This window comes from Phytophthora sojae, assembly GCF_000149755.1.
Source record: "Phytophthora sojae unplaced genomic scaffold PHYSOscaffold_1, whole genome shotgun sequence".
Lineage (NCBI taxonomy): Eukaryota > Oomycota > Peronosporomycetes > Peronosporales > Peronosporaceae > Phytophthora > Phytophthora sojae.
The window spans coordinates 10,111,689-10,127,057 of NW_009258115.1; the positions used below are offsets into that span (position 1 = coordinate 10,111,689).

General features: G+C 54.0%; 8 protein-coding genes across 8 annotated transcripts; 5 read left to right on the forward strand and 3 right to left on the reverse strand.

Moving 5' to 3' along the window:
- Positions 1-191: 191 nt before the first annotated feature.
- PHYSODRAFT_252682 (hypothetical protein) lies at positions 192-1,032 on the forward strand (the record flags this gene model as incomplete). The annotated part of the gene is made up of 2 exons (XM_009518606.1): positions 192-680; positions 715-1,032. Coding segments are annotated over 2 exons (807 nt in total), but the record flags the coding sequence as incomplete, so codon positions are not given.
- Positions 1,033-1,472: 440 nt separating this feature from the next.
- Positions 1,473-3,224, forward strand: PHYSODRAFT_468978 (hypothetical protein; the record flags this gene model as incomplete). Its single annotated transcript, XM_009518607.1, has 1 exon — positions 1,473-3,224. One exon carries the CDS (start codon positions 1,473-1,475, stop codon positions 3,222-3,224), a length of 1,752 nt encoding a protein of 583 aa, XP_009516902.1.
- A 207-nt stretch (positions 3,225-3,431) lies between these two features.
- On the forward strand, positions 3,432-4,319 carry PHYSODRAFT_388845 (hypothetical protein; the record flags this gene model as incomplete). The annotated part of the gene is made up of 4 exons (XM_009518608.1): positions 3,432-3,692; positions 3,837-3,939; positions 4,021-4,115; positions 4,158-4,319. Coding segments are annotated over 4 exons (621 nt in total), but the record flags the coding sequence as incomplete, so codon positions are not given.
- Positions 4,320-4,379: 60 nt separating this feature from the next.
- Positions 4,380-4,559, forward strand: PHYSODRAFT_443449 (hypothetical protein; the record flags this gene model as incomplete). Its single annotated transcript, XM_009518609.1, has 1 exon — positions 4,380-4,559. A coding segment is annotated over one exon (180 nt), but the record flags the coding sequence as incomplete, so codon positions are not given.
- A 1,493-nt stretch (positions 4,560-6,052) lies between these two features.
- PHYSODRAFT_537835 (hypothetical protein) lies at positions 6,053-7,819 on the reverse strand (the record flags this gene model as incomplete). The annotated part of the gene is made up of 1 exon (XM_009518610.1): positions 6,053-7,819. The coding sequence occupies one exon, from the start codon at positions 7,817-7,819 to the stop codon at positions 6,272-6,274; it is 1,548 nt and encodes a 515-aa protein (XP_009516905.1). The 3' UTR covers positions 6,053-6,271.
- A 739-nt stretch (positions 7,820-8,558) lies between these two features.
- Positions 8,559-10,268, forward strand: PHYSODRAFT_552860 (hypothetical protein; the record flags this gene model as incomplete). Its single annotated transcript, XM_009518611.1, has 8 exons — positions 8,559-8,602; positions 8,679-8,756; positions 8,831-9,009; positions 9,081-9,141; positions 9,220-9,412; positions 9,446-9,477; positions 9,553-9,697; positions 9,780-10,268. 8 exons carry the CDS (start codon positions 8,559-8,561, stop codon positions 10,266-10,268), a joined length of 1,221 nt encoding a protein of 406 aa, XP_009516906.1.
- A 1,061-nt stretch (positions 10,269-11,329) lies between these two features.
- Positions 11,330-11,640, reverse strand: PHYSODRAFT_473987 (hypothetical protein; the record flags this gene model as incomplete). The annotated part of the gene is made up of 2 exons (XM_009518612.1): positions 11,330-11,488; positions 11,536-11,640. 2 exons carry the CDS (start codon positions 11,638-11,640, stop codon positions 11,330-11,332), a joined length of 264 nt encoding a protein of 87 aa, XP_009516907.1.
- Positions 11,641-13,838: 2,198 nt separating this feature from the next.
- PHYSODRAFT_468523 (hypothetical protein) lies at positions 13,839-15,293 on the reverse strand (the record flags this gene model as incomplete). The annotated part of the gene is made up of 1 exon (XM_009518613.1): positions 13,839-15,293. One exon carries the CDS (start codon positions 15,291-15,293, stop codon positions 13,839-13,841), a length of 1,455 nt encoding a protein of 484 aa, XP_009516908.1.
- Between the last annotated feature and the right edge of the window lie 76 nt (positions 15,294-15,369).

The following is a 15,369-nucleotide window of genomic DNA, read 5'->3' on the forward strand; positions in this document are numbered from 1 at the left end:
GCTATGGAGTTGGAGTTGGCTCCGAACTACCGCGAACTACCTCCAAACTCGTCTTTATCCCCTTCTAACTTGTTAAAACAGTTGTGGTCCACAGAGGACTCGCCATTATCAAAGCCGTCTCATGGTCGGTATAAGTGCGCTCATATCCAAGAACACTAATAACTTGAGTCCACTTGTTTGTATCTACAGATTCAAGGGCTGACAAGGCACGCCGTAGTCGCCCTACATGCTGGTCCAGCGGACGCTGCTGCAGCGGCGTTGACAAGACGCTGCGCATCCCCACATGTAATCCGCCTCTAGGTTCCAACAACTTCCTCGTGACCGGTGTCATGGCCTTCGTGGCGCGTGTGGGGCTGTGCGTCCCCGCCATCGGTGGCTTCGTGGGCTTGGAGTGCGCGGCCATCTTCGATCACGAGCACTGGATCACGGCAGGGTGGCGCTGGGCGACCACGGACAGCATGGACAAGTTCATTCGGCTTGATGCACAGGACCAGCGCTTCGCCTTGCTGCGCAACCACAAGAACGGTGTCTGCGTGCTGGGCCTGCTTGACGGAGAGCTGATCACGGGCTCTACAGGGAAGCCGCTGGACTGCGTCTGCTGGAGTCCATGTCGCGTAGCACGGTGCGGACTGAGCTGCAACGAAGTGGCGATGATGGAGCTGAGTGGACGCCACCATCGCGTCCGTGGCCACTACGCTCTACTCGGACCAGTAGAACCCGCTCAAGAAGAAGGACGAGGCCGTCGGCGTGACCTCGACGGTAGTCAAATGGACGCATGATCCCGTCTCGACCTCTGTATGCGCCACCGCGCACACGGCCATCAACGTCAAGGACTACATGACCGAGAAGGTGGTCTCGGCCACGTCGGCCATGTACGGCACCGTGGCCGACTACACCAAGACCCAGGTGGTGCACGCCTTGTCGTCGACGTACGGCACTGTTAAGGGTGTGACCTTCATGGCGCTGAGCTACGTGCTCGGCCTCAAGATCGTGGTGCTAGTCGACGGAGACAGCGGCTGGTGGTCGGCATAGACGGCGTTGCCTGGGGCGAATTCGGTGATGGCAGCAGTCAGCGAAGTTGTCAAAGGAGAGGAAGTTGTACTCTATGGACTATTACTCGTTGCCGGGGGCGTGATCTTTGCTGATGGCGAAGTCGCTAGTGATGGAGTGGTGGTTTCGTTACTGCTGGTCCGACTGGTGCTGATGTAGCGTAAGGAATGCCATCTAGGAAAAATGAATCGAGGAATTGCTGACAGCATTAAATGTATTGGTGAATTACTTGCTTTGGTTGACTTGTTCGTGACTCCGGTCGCTCGTTGCTTTTTCGTCCGTCTCCCACTCTGGAAACTCGAAGTTATCGTGGATGAAAAGTAAATCCCGGACAAGTGAAGGGTCCAGCTTGGTCCGCTTACAATTTACAATGTTGCCTGCAGATGAAAACGCTCGCTCCGACGGCACCGAGGTAGCGACACATGCCAGCCATTGTCTTGCCAGTGGAGCCAGATAAGGATACGAGCGACCAGGAGGCCGTCCGTGGATTCGCAAAGTACCATGTCGGCTCGTACCTGAGGCCTCCCATGTCTGCTCTTGATGAGATCAACGGCTCGTACGGCTGGACTACCGCGCAAATGCGAGAGTTCGTTGCCGGCATCCAGAAGATCGCCATGGAGGAGAACGGCGGCCACCTCATGGTCTACGGCACGGACTCTGCGCATGGCAACGCCCTCGTGACGGATACGGTCTTTTTCGGCCAGCAGATCAACGCCGCCGCTACGTTCAACCCGGACCTGGCCTACGAGCAAGGACGCATCACAACCAGAGACACTCTCGCCGCTGGTATCCCCTGGATCTTCGACCCTGTGCTCGACATCATGCACAGCCCGCTCTGGCCGCGCGTGTACGAGACTTTCGGTGAAGATCCGTACTTGGCGTCGGTGATGGGAGCTGCTGTTGTTCGTGGTATCCAGAGTTACAACGAGTCTGCTGCCTGCATGAAGCACTGGATCGCGTACGCCTGGAACCCCACGGGCCACGACAAGGACGGAGTCACGATGTCGGATTTCGACCTGCTGAACACGTACTTCCCGTCTTTCAAGGCCGCGGTGGACGCGGGCCTGCTTGCCGGTATGGAGAACTACATCTCGGTGAATGGTGTGCCGATTGTTGAGAACACGAAGCTGTTGAAGACGCTCCTCCGCAACGACCTGGGCTTTGAGGGTCTCATGGTGACGGACTACGGTGAGATCAATGCTCTGCAGGACTTCCACCGCACGGCTCGCAGTGAGAACGAGGCCACCAAGTTCTCGTTGGAGCGCACCTCGATTGACATGAGCATGGTGGCTTCGGATCTTTCCTTCACCAACGGAACGAACAAGTTGCTCGAGGAGGAACCCGAGATCCTCGACCGCCTCAAAGAATCCGTGCGTCGCATCATCAAGACCAAGCTCAAGCTGGGTCTGTACGACAACCCGATGCCTGGTGAGGAGTACTTGGACATGGTCGGCAACGACGACGATGTGGCTGCTGCTTTGGACAGCGCCCGTGAGTCCATTGTGTTGCTGCAGAACAACGCCAGCACGCTGCCCTTGGCAAAGGATGCATCCGTGTTCCTTACTGGCCCCAGTGCCGACAACATCGGCTACCAGTGCGGTAGTTGGACCCTGCAGGTGCAAGGTGTGTCTGGCAATGACATGTTCTCGCACGGTGTGTCGGTCAGGCAGGGTATTGAGGCCATTGCTGGAAACGACTCGTTCACGTACTTCAACGGTCTCAACATCACGGGCAACTACACGGATGCCGACTTGGCCACTGCCAAGGAATACGCTGCCAAGGCTGAGTACACGATTGCTGTGATCGGCGAGGAGGTCTACGAGGAGAAGACGGGTGACATCAACGACCTGACGCTGCCTCTTGGCCAGATCGAGTACGTCAAGGAGCTCGCCTCCACTGGTACCAAGGTTATTGTGGTGCTCTTTGAAGGTCGCCCGCGTATCCTGAACGACTTGCCGGAGAACGTGTACGCTGTGATCAACGGCATGCTTTCGTGTGAGCAGGGCGGCAAGGCCGTCGCTGAGATCATCTACGGTGATGTGAACCCCAGCGGACGCATGCCGATCACGTACCCCAAGGACACCGGCAACGTCATGATCCCGTACCAGCACTCAGTCAAGGCACCCGAAAAAATAATACTCATAAAAATACATTCGAATACTTTAAATCAATGATTAATTTTGGACCCTCAATTTATTTTTGAATTGTACACAATTCGTATTTGAATTGCTCAGATGGAGTTCGTTGCAGGCACCAGTGTCCGCCGAGGAGTCCACCACCAACCACTCGCCGATCTGGCACCACTTCACCGCACCACTCGCAGCGGAGGCTCCTTCAGAATCAAATTTGCTTTCTTCACCCCTCACCGCCTAAGCCCCTCGCCCCACGTGTCCACCATGGTCCTCACGAGCAGCCAAATCTGCTCCATGCTTTTCACTGATGTCGGCAACGGCTTCTACAAGTGTACATCCTGCGACAAGCAGTACAAGAAGGGCAATCGCTACACGAACCTGCTGAGCCACCTGCGGCGCAACCACGACAACTACGAGCAAGAGGCCCAGGAGGCGTCACGCCGCCAGAACCCGCTGCACCTACACCTCGTCAGCACACGGACCAGGGACCTATACCGCTGGCTCGAGTGGGTCGTCTGCGACTGCCTCCCGTTTGCGTTCGTAGAGCGGCGGCTCACGCGCCTCAACGCATCTCTCTCTCTCGTGTCGGAGGACACCCTCTCCAAGTAGATCGTGCTGATTTTCGAGCTGCTAGAGCTGCGCGTCGCTCGCGAGCTCCCTGCATCGTTCGGCCTCGTTCTAGACGGGTGGACCAGTGGTGGTCGTCACTACATCGCGATATTCGCGGTATTCGGCAGCGACAGTACCGGTATTACCGGTGTCGGCGCTGACAACGAGTACTACGACGATCTCGAGTGCTCATCGCGCCGCTTCCTGCTGTTAACATTCGCTCCAGTAGAGGTCGAGGAAGACATGGGTGCGCAGAGTCAGTACGACCTGATCGCTGACACGCTGTCTCGCTATAACAAGCCCTGGAGCGCGGTGAAGTTCATGGTGGGAGACAACTGCTCTGTGAACCAATGCATCGGCCGGAAGGAAGGGGCTATCCCCTTCATTGGATGTGCTAGCCACAGATTCAATTTGGCGGTGAAGGACTTCCTCAAGACCGAGGACGAGCTCATTGCGAAGGTGCACGCGCTGATGACCAAGCTCCGGACGATCGAGGGCCGCGCTCTGCTTCGCCGCGTCTCCCATCTGTCGCCTCTGTTGAGGAACGACACCACGTACGAGATGGTGGCGCGCTATGTGAAGCTCCAGCCCGCCATAATCAAGCTGGTCCATGACCTTCTGGTCAAGTACGAAGTACAGCCGCTTTTGCTGCGGCGTGCCGAGCACGAGCGAGCCAAGGCGTTGGAGAAGGACCTGGAGAAGTTCGAGGGAGTCACGAAAGAGCTACAGAGGTCTACGCTAACTTTGTCTGCTGTGCGCCGTCTTTTTGACCAGGGGGTGAAGGAGTACCCTGCACTCAAGTCACGACTGGCCGCAACGGCTCCGATCGTCAACAACCCGCATTTAGAACTGGGCCTCGTCAAGCTTCAGCGCGAAGAGGCGTTGACGGCCGCGGAACGGTCGGCGTGTGCCGAGTTTAGATCGACGACCCTTGAAAGGGCACCAGCGCGGGAGGTTTGGAGAAAACTTGTAGATCGAGTTGTAGCAAAATACATTGCCTTCTTTACCGGTTAGGAACGGCCCTAATAATAATAATAAGGGCCAGGAATGTGACCTGGCCCCCACATCCAACACTTCAGTGATAACGAGTGCTTTAATAAACTAATCTGGGGGCGGAAGATAAAATAAATGTTTGTCCGCCTCGGACAGGGCCCACAGGCCTACAACTTAACAAGCTGTTCCAAGAGCACATGGGCCAACTGCAAGACAGCAAGGTTTACAATTGGGAAAACGTCAAAAGGTGTATGCGTTGGGAAAACGTTTGTCAATAGGTGTAGTGGTCGTGGGCGTCACGTCGCGTCATGTCTCATCATACACGTACTGACACACGTTTTGGTTGCCGCGGTATTTCGGCCGAGGTCGGGTCATACAGACCCAGGATCGAGCTTCCAAGCACAGTAGTTTATTAACGACACGCTCGTAGCGAACACGGTCAACTAATAATAGCATATAGAGCAACTGTACTCGACAACTTCGCTATTGTGGCTACAAGGAACTACCAACGCAAACCGCAAGCGTCTATAGCATGGCTGTACTAGGTAGGTTTTGCATCTGAATTTCGGAGGTGAAGGAGCTCTAGTGAGAGCCCCCAACCGGAAGAGATTGTAGGTATTGTAGAACTGTGGCAACGCTGAGGCCTGGCTACAATGGATAACGACGTTCATTGTAGTCCCTCAGCCGTACAATTCGCTATCAAAGTCATGGACACCACGAACCGGGCTAGTTGCACCAGGTAGAAGCCTTCCTAACCCCGGGTTTTATGGATTTGGATCGAAGCCCACACACCAGTCACCGCATTCGTTGCCGATGCAGCTTTATCATGCACCTTAGTGCGCTTGGAACCACATACACATACTGTCATACCGACAACCTAGCATACACCTAATGACACGAGTTAACCGCTTTTGACAAAACGTTTCAAATTCATACACCTTTTGACGTTTTCCCTTTACAGTTCCCTCACTTTACTTCTTAACGTTACAGAACCTTTCTAGTACTACTGTAGTAACTGATACTGTAACAAGTGCCAAACGCGCTACACCCACAGCAATCTTCCTGTGGGGCACAGCACATGTTCGCGGTCGAACATCGCAGGGAACAGTGATGTTCCCTACGATCTTCGACCGAAATTCTTGATGCTCGCGGTCAACAAACCGAGCTCTAGTGTCACCAGCTCGCCCGTTCCGAGGATTCCGGCGATTCGTGATATCTCGATCAACTTCAACTCGCCAAAAGATCACAACACATGCAACGAATGACGTAACCACAGATAAGTGTATTATATAGGCAACGATTGCGACGCCCTGCTCCTAATGCGCTCTTGGCTTGCATTCCCATGCCTCAAAAAGAGAGCTCGAAGCCAAGATCGCCCGCAGAGCACTATTCGCGCACACCACTACCAGCCCATAGAGGGGCATCCCACTACAACAGCCAGACTGCGACCCGACTGCTTACTAGCTGACCGACGTCAGGTGACGCGTTTACTCGACCGAAATGTCGACGCTGGGGCGCATGGAGGCGCACACCTCGAGCACCTCGTGGATCTTGTGGTTCTTGAACTCGCTCATGATCTTGGCCTCGTTCTTGATCTTGTTGTCGTCCACAGCGACGTAGGCCTGCTCCGTCAGGATGTAGTCGAAGCGAGGAGCCCACTTACGGGAGCCGAGACGCGCCGTCGTGGAGCAGTTGTCCACCATGTAGGCGACGCCGCGGGCGTGCATGTACGGGTTGAGCGAGTCCACCGACTCGATGACCGACTCGTTGGCGACCTCCGAGTAGCAGTGGCCGTGGCTAATGAGCACGTCGATCTGGGCCATCATCATGGCCACGTACGAGCCGGCCGTGAAGGGGTTCATGACGAAGTTGCCGTCGCGGGCGGCGCGCACCTTCTCACCGACCTTCCACGTGTACGTCTGGTCGATCTTGCCGAAGGGGAAGCGGTCGTGGCGGGCCACGGCGTTGTTGACGCTGCGGATCTCGTTGCCGCAGGCCACGTCGTCGTACACCTCCTCGATGATGTCGCGGCACGGCGTGTAGGCGGCCGTGTAGGCCTTCTCGAAGATGATCTTGTCCTCGCCCTTGAAGCTCTCGTAGACCGACTTGATGCCGTCGTGCGAGATCTTCTCGTTCAGCGGGCCGGTGATGCACTCGGCCGTGTTCTTGAAGGCGTCCTCGGGGCTCATGCCGTTCTGCACGTAGCGGCGAAAGAGCGACTCGACCAGGCCGTGCACGCCGCCGAGCAGAATGCAGCGCTCGCCGAAGATGTCCGACTTGTACTCGGACGACATGGTCGTGTAGAACGTGTAGGGGGCGCCCACGCCCACGCTCCAGCCTAGAGCGATCTCGGCGGCATTGCCGGTCACGTCCTGGTGGATGGCCACGCTCGAGTTGATGCCGGCGCCGTTCACCGTCTTGCCCTGCACGTACAGACGACGCACGCTGGGGCCCATGCCCTTGGGGGCCATCATGACGACGTTGATGTCCTTGGGGAACTCCTCCTTGACCGACTCGAGGTGGCCCAGCAGGTAGCCGTGCGACAGGCCGAGCGTGGCGCCCGGCTTGATGAGCGGGAAGATCTTGGAGTAGAGGTTGACGCAGGCGGCGTCGCTGATGAGCAGCACCACCATGTCGGACTCCTTGATGACGTCGAACATCTCGCCAAGGGTGCCGTCAGCCTCGCTGAAGCCGGCGTCCTGGGCCTTGGCGAACGAGGACGAGCCCTCGCGCAGGCCGACCTTGACCTTGATGTCCGAGCCCTCGAGCGACTCGCGCAGGTTCTGCGCCTGGGCGGGGCCCTGCGAGCCCCAGCCGATCACGCCGACCTGCTTGATACCGGCGAAGGCCTTGGGCAGCAGCGGGAACAGGTCGCGGCCGCCGGGCAGCACGGTCTCCTTGGCGTCGGCCATCTGCACGGTGCGCAGGTGGTCCTTGAACACGACGGAGCGCAGCTCGGACGCGTTGGTGGCGAACGAGCGCGACTTGAGCAGCGGCGACGAGGCGCGCATGGCGGACTTGAGGAAGAGGCGCATGGTGACGGGGCGAGGAGAGGCGAAGGGGACGGGGGGACGGGTGCGACTCGCGGAGGAAATCGGGGAATGGGGAGGATCTTAGGCCGGCGGGCGGGCGGCGTGGCCACCGGCACGTGGGGAGGATACCGTATCAAAACCAAAACAGAAGGTGTTTGGCCAACCGTCTCCCGTGCTGTAGCAATGCATACCCTGCGTCAACCACTGCGGGGATTCGTCCCTATGCACGGATTTCACCGCCGACAACGCATATTCTTGTGGAATCGCAACGTCTCTGCGTGCTGCGGTCTCGGAGGGAAAAATCTTGTGAGACCGCGCCCGGTGCTGCAGCGCAGCGTGTGGCGGAGCCCCCGGCCGGAGGCTTGTGCAAACACCTTCGCAGCGGCGATAACACTCGACAGAGACGCGCCGACGCATGCGCATTCGCGGCCGCCGTCAGCGTTAAAAGGCTCCACACGGCGGCGGCAGCATCGGATGCAGACGATCTTTTCGGCGGCGGCGGCGTCCGCGACCAGTCGTTTTGGGGCTCGTCGTCACGCCGACGCGTCACTGGAGCGACTCTCGCGCAACCGTCGCGCAACAACGCTTGGGCCCAGGACGGAGGTCATGTTTCTGGTTCACTGAATCATTGTATGAGGGACCATACGTTTCACCCGCACTTACCGAAGGTGATTGGACAAACGCTCCGCGGTTTTGTTCAACCGACATACGGTGCTTGGGCTCAGCAAGGAGGGGGAGGAGCATGGAGAGTGAGGTGTCGATGCAGCTCGCGCTGCTGCCGGACGAGTACGTCAGCCCGCCCTTCGCATGGTGTGGACGAGTGCAGTGCAGTACTGTAGCGCTCGCTAACGATAACGCCTAGGACGCTGGTGTGGCAGAAAGGGCCGGGCGTCGGCAGCGGCCGCTTCGGGCAGGTCTCGGCGGCGCTGCGACTGCCGAGGTGCAACGCCGGACGCGCCGCACTTGAGCTTTGTATGATCTGATTCCGCTGACGTCAGGCGGTGCACGTGGCAGTGCGGAGCTGCTCGCGGTCAAGCAGATCTTCATCCAGGAGGAGCTCGAGCTCGGCAACGACGTGAGCTCGCTCTCACTGCAGCGCGTGCAGAGCTGGGAGCAGATCCAGCGCGAGCTCGACGTCCTGCGGCTGCTGCAGCGCCATGGCCACCGCAACGTCGTCCGCTTCGTCGGCAGCGGTGAGCTGCTGCTGCTGCTGCCCGTGTGGACAGGAGGCTCTAACGTTGCTGTGCATCATTGCTGTGGGCAGAGCGCTACGGGCCGATGGTGAATATGTTCATGGAGTACCTCCCAGCGGGCTCATTGAGCAAGTACGGGGTCTAAGCTTATTATGCCGGTGGTAGCGAGTGCAGTTCTGACAGAGTTGTGTGATGGTTCTGGACGTGCAGACTGCTGAAGGAGTTCGGCGCGTTTGACGAGGATGTGGTGCGGGTCTACGTGCGGGACGTGGTGCGTGGCGTGGTGCATCTGCACAAGCTGGGCATTGCGCACCGCGACCTCAAGTGCGCCAACCTGCTGCTGGCCGATGATGAGCGTGGTGGTGTCAAGATCGCGGACTTCGGGACGGCGAAGAGGGCGAATGTGGAGGAGGTAGGTGGAGCCATTGCGGAGGAGGAGGGTGATGACCAGCCGCTGGAGACAGCAAGGTGCGTCTCTCTGTATGCCGTCAACGGGTGCTGGGTTGCTTACTTCGACTCACTAATGCGATTGGAATCCATTAGATCGGTGCGCGAAGGCCTCGGATCGGCATTCTGGATGGCGCCGGAGCTCGTCCGCGCTGAAAAGGGTGCAGATTCGTGGCGAAAGGCGGATATCTGGGGCGTTGGCTGCGTCCTGATTGAAATGGCGACGGGGAGACCGCCATGGGTAAGACGACTGCGCATGAGCATGCACACGATCGTTTGCTTACAATTTGCTATTGCTGCGGTGGTTTGCGATCCGTTTGCAGGAAAATTTGTCAAACCCGCTCACGGCCATGTTCCACATCGCCTCCGCCACCACGATCCCAGAGTTCCCAGCCCACTTGTCGTCCACAGCGCTTGACTTTCTGTCTCTGTGCTTCGATAAGAACCCAGACACGCGCGCCTCAGCAGCAGAATTGCTACGCCATCCTTTCCTTCTTCGTGGGGAGGTCGAAGAACGACAAGTAGTTGACCCGATGTGTTCAACCACTGCACACAGCGACCAGGTATTCGGCAACGTTGCTGTTCCAGAGAGATCTACCCCTAGCGCTACATGCAGTGGACAGCAGTCTCTGCAGGCCCAGAGGAATCGTCAAGAAGAACTCCTCGAATGCTATCTCGTGCGCTGGGAACAGAGCGTGCTGGACAAGTGGAGACACGAGTTGTGGTTCCGTGTTTTGGGGCGGTGGGTCGCTAAAGCCCGTCGAAATCTGGTACGGAGACAGCGACTACCACTGGGGAGGCAGCAAACGTGAGCTGAGCTATGGCAGTCAAGTATTAACATAATACTTGGCCACGGTACCAACCTTAGTTGAAACCAGTCTTTGCCTTGCATCTGGTTTGAATACTGAAGTTGTTCAAGAGACCTATTTTGCGAGCTTCCAGCGTTGATACGTCAACAACCGAGATCGTGTGACCGCTGTTTAAGGTTGAGAGGTTGATCCGGGACTGCGACGTCACATGTGCAGGCTGGGCGACGATGTGGAAGGACGTACGCGCTCAGCCTGCAAACCTTCTCGTTCTTCAGTAGTATGGAGGGTGCTGCTTACCATTGAGGAAACTCTACTACTGTAGATTCTGAGTAAGCCTCCCGTCCTAATAACCTCTGCGTAACTCTTTGAGTTCGCTACAATAGCCGCAAGCATGGTAGGATAGAAGCAAGAGCAGCAACCGCACAGGTTTGGTCGGTGTCAAGAACAGCACGTAGCGATGGAGTATGCACGAAGCGTTACCAATAAAACTAAGCATGATGCGTTAAATGCAACCGTAACGTACTTCGAAGTAGTTGCTATGCTACTGTCGGCCAGCGACAAATGCGAAAACGAGCATTAGTGCAACTAATACACGGCAACGAAAGCGACATTCTATCTATCGTCCGAGGTGCTAATGGCGTCAGAGTATGTTGTATGTTGCAATCTCAATTAAAATAAACAGGGTGGGGGGCACAAACGCACTGCATCAGCTCTCTGTTCTTTTTAGTATTATTTTGAATGGACTCGTTTGTTGCTGACGAAGGTGGATTCATGCTCGTTAGTGTATTACCTTTTCCAATCCAAGTTTACTCAGAAATCAGTACTTACTCATTTTTCTAAAACAAATTACGCAGACTTCAGCTTCGTTTCCTCAAAATTAAGACCACCCTTAGTATTGACATCTTTCGGCTGAGGTGGGTGTAGTGCGTCGTGGACAAGAGCACGAGCAGCGCAATAACGCGTTATATAGCGGGCAGTCGCCAGGCAGAGAGTGTAAACTGTATTGAGTGTCATATCGATAAGATATGGCTCAATATGCACTTGAGCATCAAGGAACTCACTATTCAGCTTTTCCGGGCAGTGCCTGCACCGCTGCTCGTGTCAATAGTAAACTCCGCGCACAGCGGATTCGTCATATTTCCGTACACATCGCACCACGTGCCCGGCTTGATGACCACCACGTAGTTGTTGTCCTCGACGATTCTCTTGAGTCCGCTGCCGATCTGCGGCTCGTACACGCCCACTCCTCCCCTGACAACGAGAGCATCACGTCTTTCGACTCGCCTGCTTGTAACTCGATTTTCTTGAACTTCTTGAACATCTTCACCTTGTGCACCGAGATCTTCCGGTACGGCTGACTGAGGAACAGCATCATGATCTTCTTGCCTGCGTTCGAGACTGTGACGGTAGCAGTCAGCGTATCGTCAGCATTGACAATCACCGTCTTCTCCAGCGTGTTAGCCGACTAGTTGAATCGCGTGTAGCTGAGCCCAGCACCAAAGTCCCATTGCATCCAGTAGTTGTCCCACGCCGTCACGCGGTGGTTATATGGATAGCGATGTTGGTGGCGTCTTTCGGGTACGTGATCGGCAGCTTGCCACTCGGATTCACGTCGCCACACAGAATCTCCGCCATGGCCTGGCCGCCAAGCTCACACGGCAGAATTCCATCGATAATGACCGCCGCGTGGTCAGGGATCGATCCGATTAGACGCGACCGGCCTCCGAACAGCACAACGATCACCTTCGTGCCAGTGGCAGCCAAAGGGGTGCGGATGGAATTCGCGTGGTTTTTGGTGGGAAACCTAGTGGTCTGTTAAGTTCGCATCTCGTCGGCGGATCGTCGAGTCTTTTGAGGCCTCCAGTCTTTATTCAGATGTTTGTCAAGCGTGGACCGATTTGACCAGCGTCAGTAGTCGTCGCGAGGGCAACACAATCACCGGAAGACACGCCTCGCCGGGGTTGCTTCGGGGCCAAAGCGTTCTTACACTCGTTGTTATCACGACGATACTTTGCAAAAGCTTCATGATGACTCGGAGGCAGCCTTTCAAGCTTATGGTGAAGCTCGAAGCGATATGAAGAAGCTAAAAAGGTTGTGAAGGGGTCAAACTCAAAATCAGCAAGATCAGCGTTGAAGGCAGCGACATCAGCAATGAAAGCGACAAAGGCAGTCTATTCAGCGAAGTCGAAGCAATACACTCAAGCTTTACCTGGAAAAACAGATGTAGAAGACTTTAATGACCGACAAGATCAACGAAGGGTAAAAGGAGTTAATGGGAGTGACTTGAAGGGGCGTGGTCTTAGAGGGGCAGGTGTTGCTCCATTGGAAGGTGCAGTTCGTCGCGGAAGAACCTATAATCTCAATGAGATTCAGGGTTTAGCAACTCCGTCAGCATATACCTATAAGCAGCTCGGTAGCAAGTACATCCGTTTGCCTGATCTGGATGCCAAAACGCTCGTGATTGTACAGCCCAACCGACGCAAATGCGGACCTAAGTGCCAGATCAGCGATAGTCTCCAAACCATGATCAGAACCCTTGTGTATAAGAACCATATCGATCAAGCCGCTTACGATAAGCTCAGTATCGATGATAAAAAGCTGTTCAAGGAGATCCTCGCCATTACTCATCTTCAGTACAATTTCCATGATAAACTCACAGATCCTCTGGAGACTCTTCGTGCTGAGTATGATAAGCTGAAAGGAGAGATGGAGTTAGGGAATGACAATCCAAGTATCATCAAGCAGCTCAAGTCTCTCACCGCAGATATGTATAGCAACCGAATGATTGACGATAAAGAGTTTAAGGAAATTATCACGCATCTATTATAAACTATGCTCGTTCCTATTTTATTCATGTACGCAGCGATTTTATATAACAATGTTCTTCTTCAACCCACGCATTATTTCCAGCTCAGCTGGTAGCTATGGCGATAACGCTGATCTCAACGTTGCTGAGCTCAAATCCATTATGAAGAATCTGATCATCAATGATCGCCCACAGAAGACTCAGGCAGCTGTTTGGGCTACTGACCTTGACAAGTCTATCAGGAAGGTTGATGCATCGACTCAGACAGAGGGTGGTCGCGTCTGGGCTTACCAACCGAAAAAAAAGACTAAAACGGTGAAGACGTTCGCTATCTAAGCAATACCGCTTCGTACAAGTCGATTTCGATATCCACGATAGACACTCATTGTTCTATCATTGATACTGATCTCAAGTATGGCAGACTCCCCATCGGGGCTTTGTGTTGGTAGGAACACAGAATCGCCAAGAACAATAATTTTATCGGCTTGTAGCATGGTAGATCCAACAATCTGATTAGGTTCATCAGTAGTCAAATTAGTTTTGAGCTCTTTACTCAGACCACAACCCATGGTTATATTCACCAAAGATATTTTTTTGATAGGAAATCGGCACTATACGGAGGATAATCAACTTTTTGTCGTAGATAGTATCTCCTACGGTGCTCTGGATCGTTATGATCAAGGTGTGAGTACGCTTTCAAAGGGGTTTGATCCCGAAATTGTTGGTATCTACTAACACCAAAATCAATCTTTCGTAGCTTTCCAGTATCAAGTCTGATCCATACTCGATATTTCTTCGCTGCTAACGGGCTGATTTCCCAATACTCGATACGCATGATTTCTATACCACTCTGAGATAATTGAGCGTAGTTCATTTATTTGCTTCTGGAGATCCTCATTCACACTTAACAGGTGTTGAATCATTTTCATGTTATAAGCGCTAATTCGGCTGTAATCAACGTTGAGCTGTTGCTTAGCGGGCTCTAACGATTGGTCTTCTCCTTCTTCGATATCATCGTGATAGAAGACACTGATCAAATCGGTAAGATGAGCTTTGACAAGGTCTTGAGCGATGAGGCCTACCTCTTGACCAGGGCGACCCTCGCTCTCTATCCAGTCATACAGTTTGACCTCACATTGATCATAGAGACGCTTGATTCGATCAATGGGACATGATTGAATATTTCGCTTCAATCGGCGATCGCTTGTCATCGCCATGGCTGTACAGGCAATGTGCCCGCTAAATATACCGGCGACGCTGTACGTGATCGGCCCAAGAGCCGACTCTGTCGCGCCAGAGTCCGTTCGGAGCCTATAAACGGTTAAACCACCGGAACCAAAAACAAAACTGTTGCTACCTGATATATGCAGAGGAGCGCTTGGTGTTGTAGTTCCAAGTCCTAAGCGCCCTGTCGTAGTTAAAATCATTGACGTCGAGTTATTGATACCAAAACGAAGATCGTTATTAGTGTAATTACCTATCCATGTGGCATTGCTGGGTGTGGAATTAGTACCATTATGGACCTGAATTTGGAACTGAACGGGAGTAATATTCGAACGCGAAAACGTAAACATTCGCGTATAACTGCCATCTAAATATGATAATCCAGACACCATTATCGAGAAATACTCATTCGTTGCTGTAAAGTTGATACCGAGCTCTGTCAACGATCCTACTGTTGTTATGTTTGACTGGTCGCCATAAGCCAAAAACCCATTGATGAACCCACCGCAATCGATGTTTCCTGTCGTATATAGGGTTGATAATGTCAGCGAGCTCGGAATAGATGTTAGGAACCCAGAGAGATCATAATACGTCCCACCCTGTTGTAAGTTCGTGCAACTAAGTGTAGTTGTTGATACCGTATTAATATTTGCGATATTTAAACTCGAGTCGCATAGTAAAAAATTATTTGCCGTAGCACTGCCAAAACTAACTCCGGATATGTTTTGTAGAAGGCTTAGATCGTACGTATTCCCGTTCTGGCGATATTCCCGACAATCAATGTAGCTTGAAGCACCTGTTATCGATATCGAGCGCGATGATCCATTGAACGATAATTTTCCAACCGAAGTGATATTCGGTTGAGAAGCTGTTTGTAGCGTGCCAGTAAGGTTAGTGGCACTTAGCGATGAAATGCCGGAGATATTACCTGAAGCACCCAGAACAAGGGCAGATCCTATCGATGCCGTTCCTGGCACTACTCCGCTTAGGTAGCTCATCCTGTAATCATCCTTACTCAAATACAGAGTTTGCGCGTAATCAAAGGTTAGATAACCACTGGCGTCCAATGTCAAA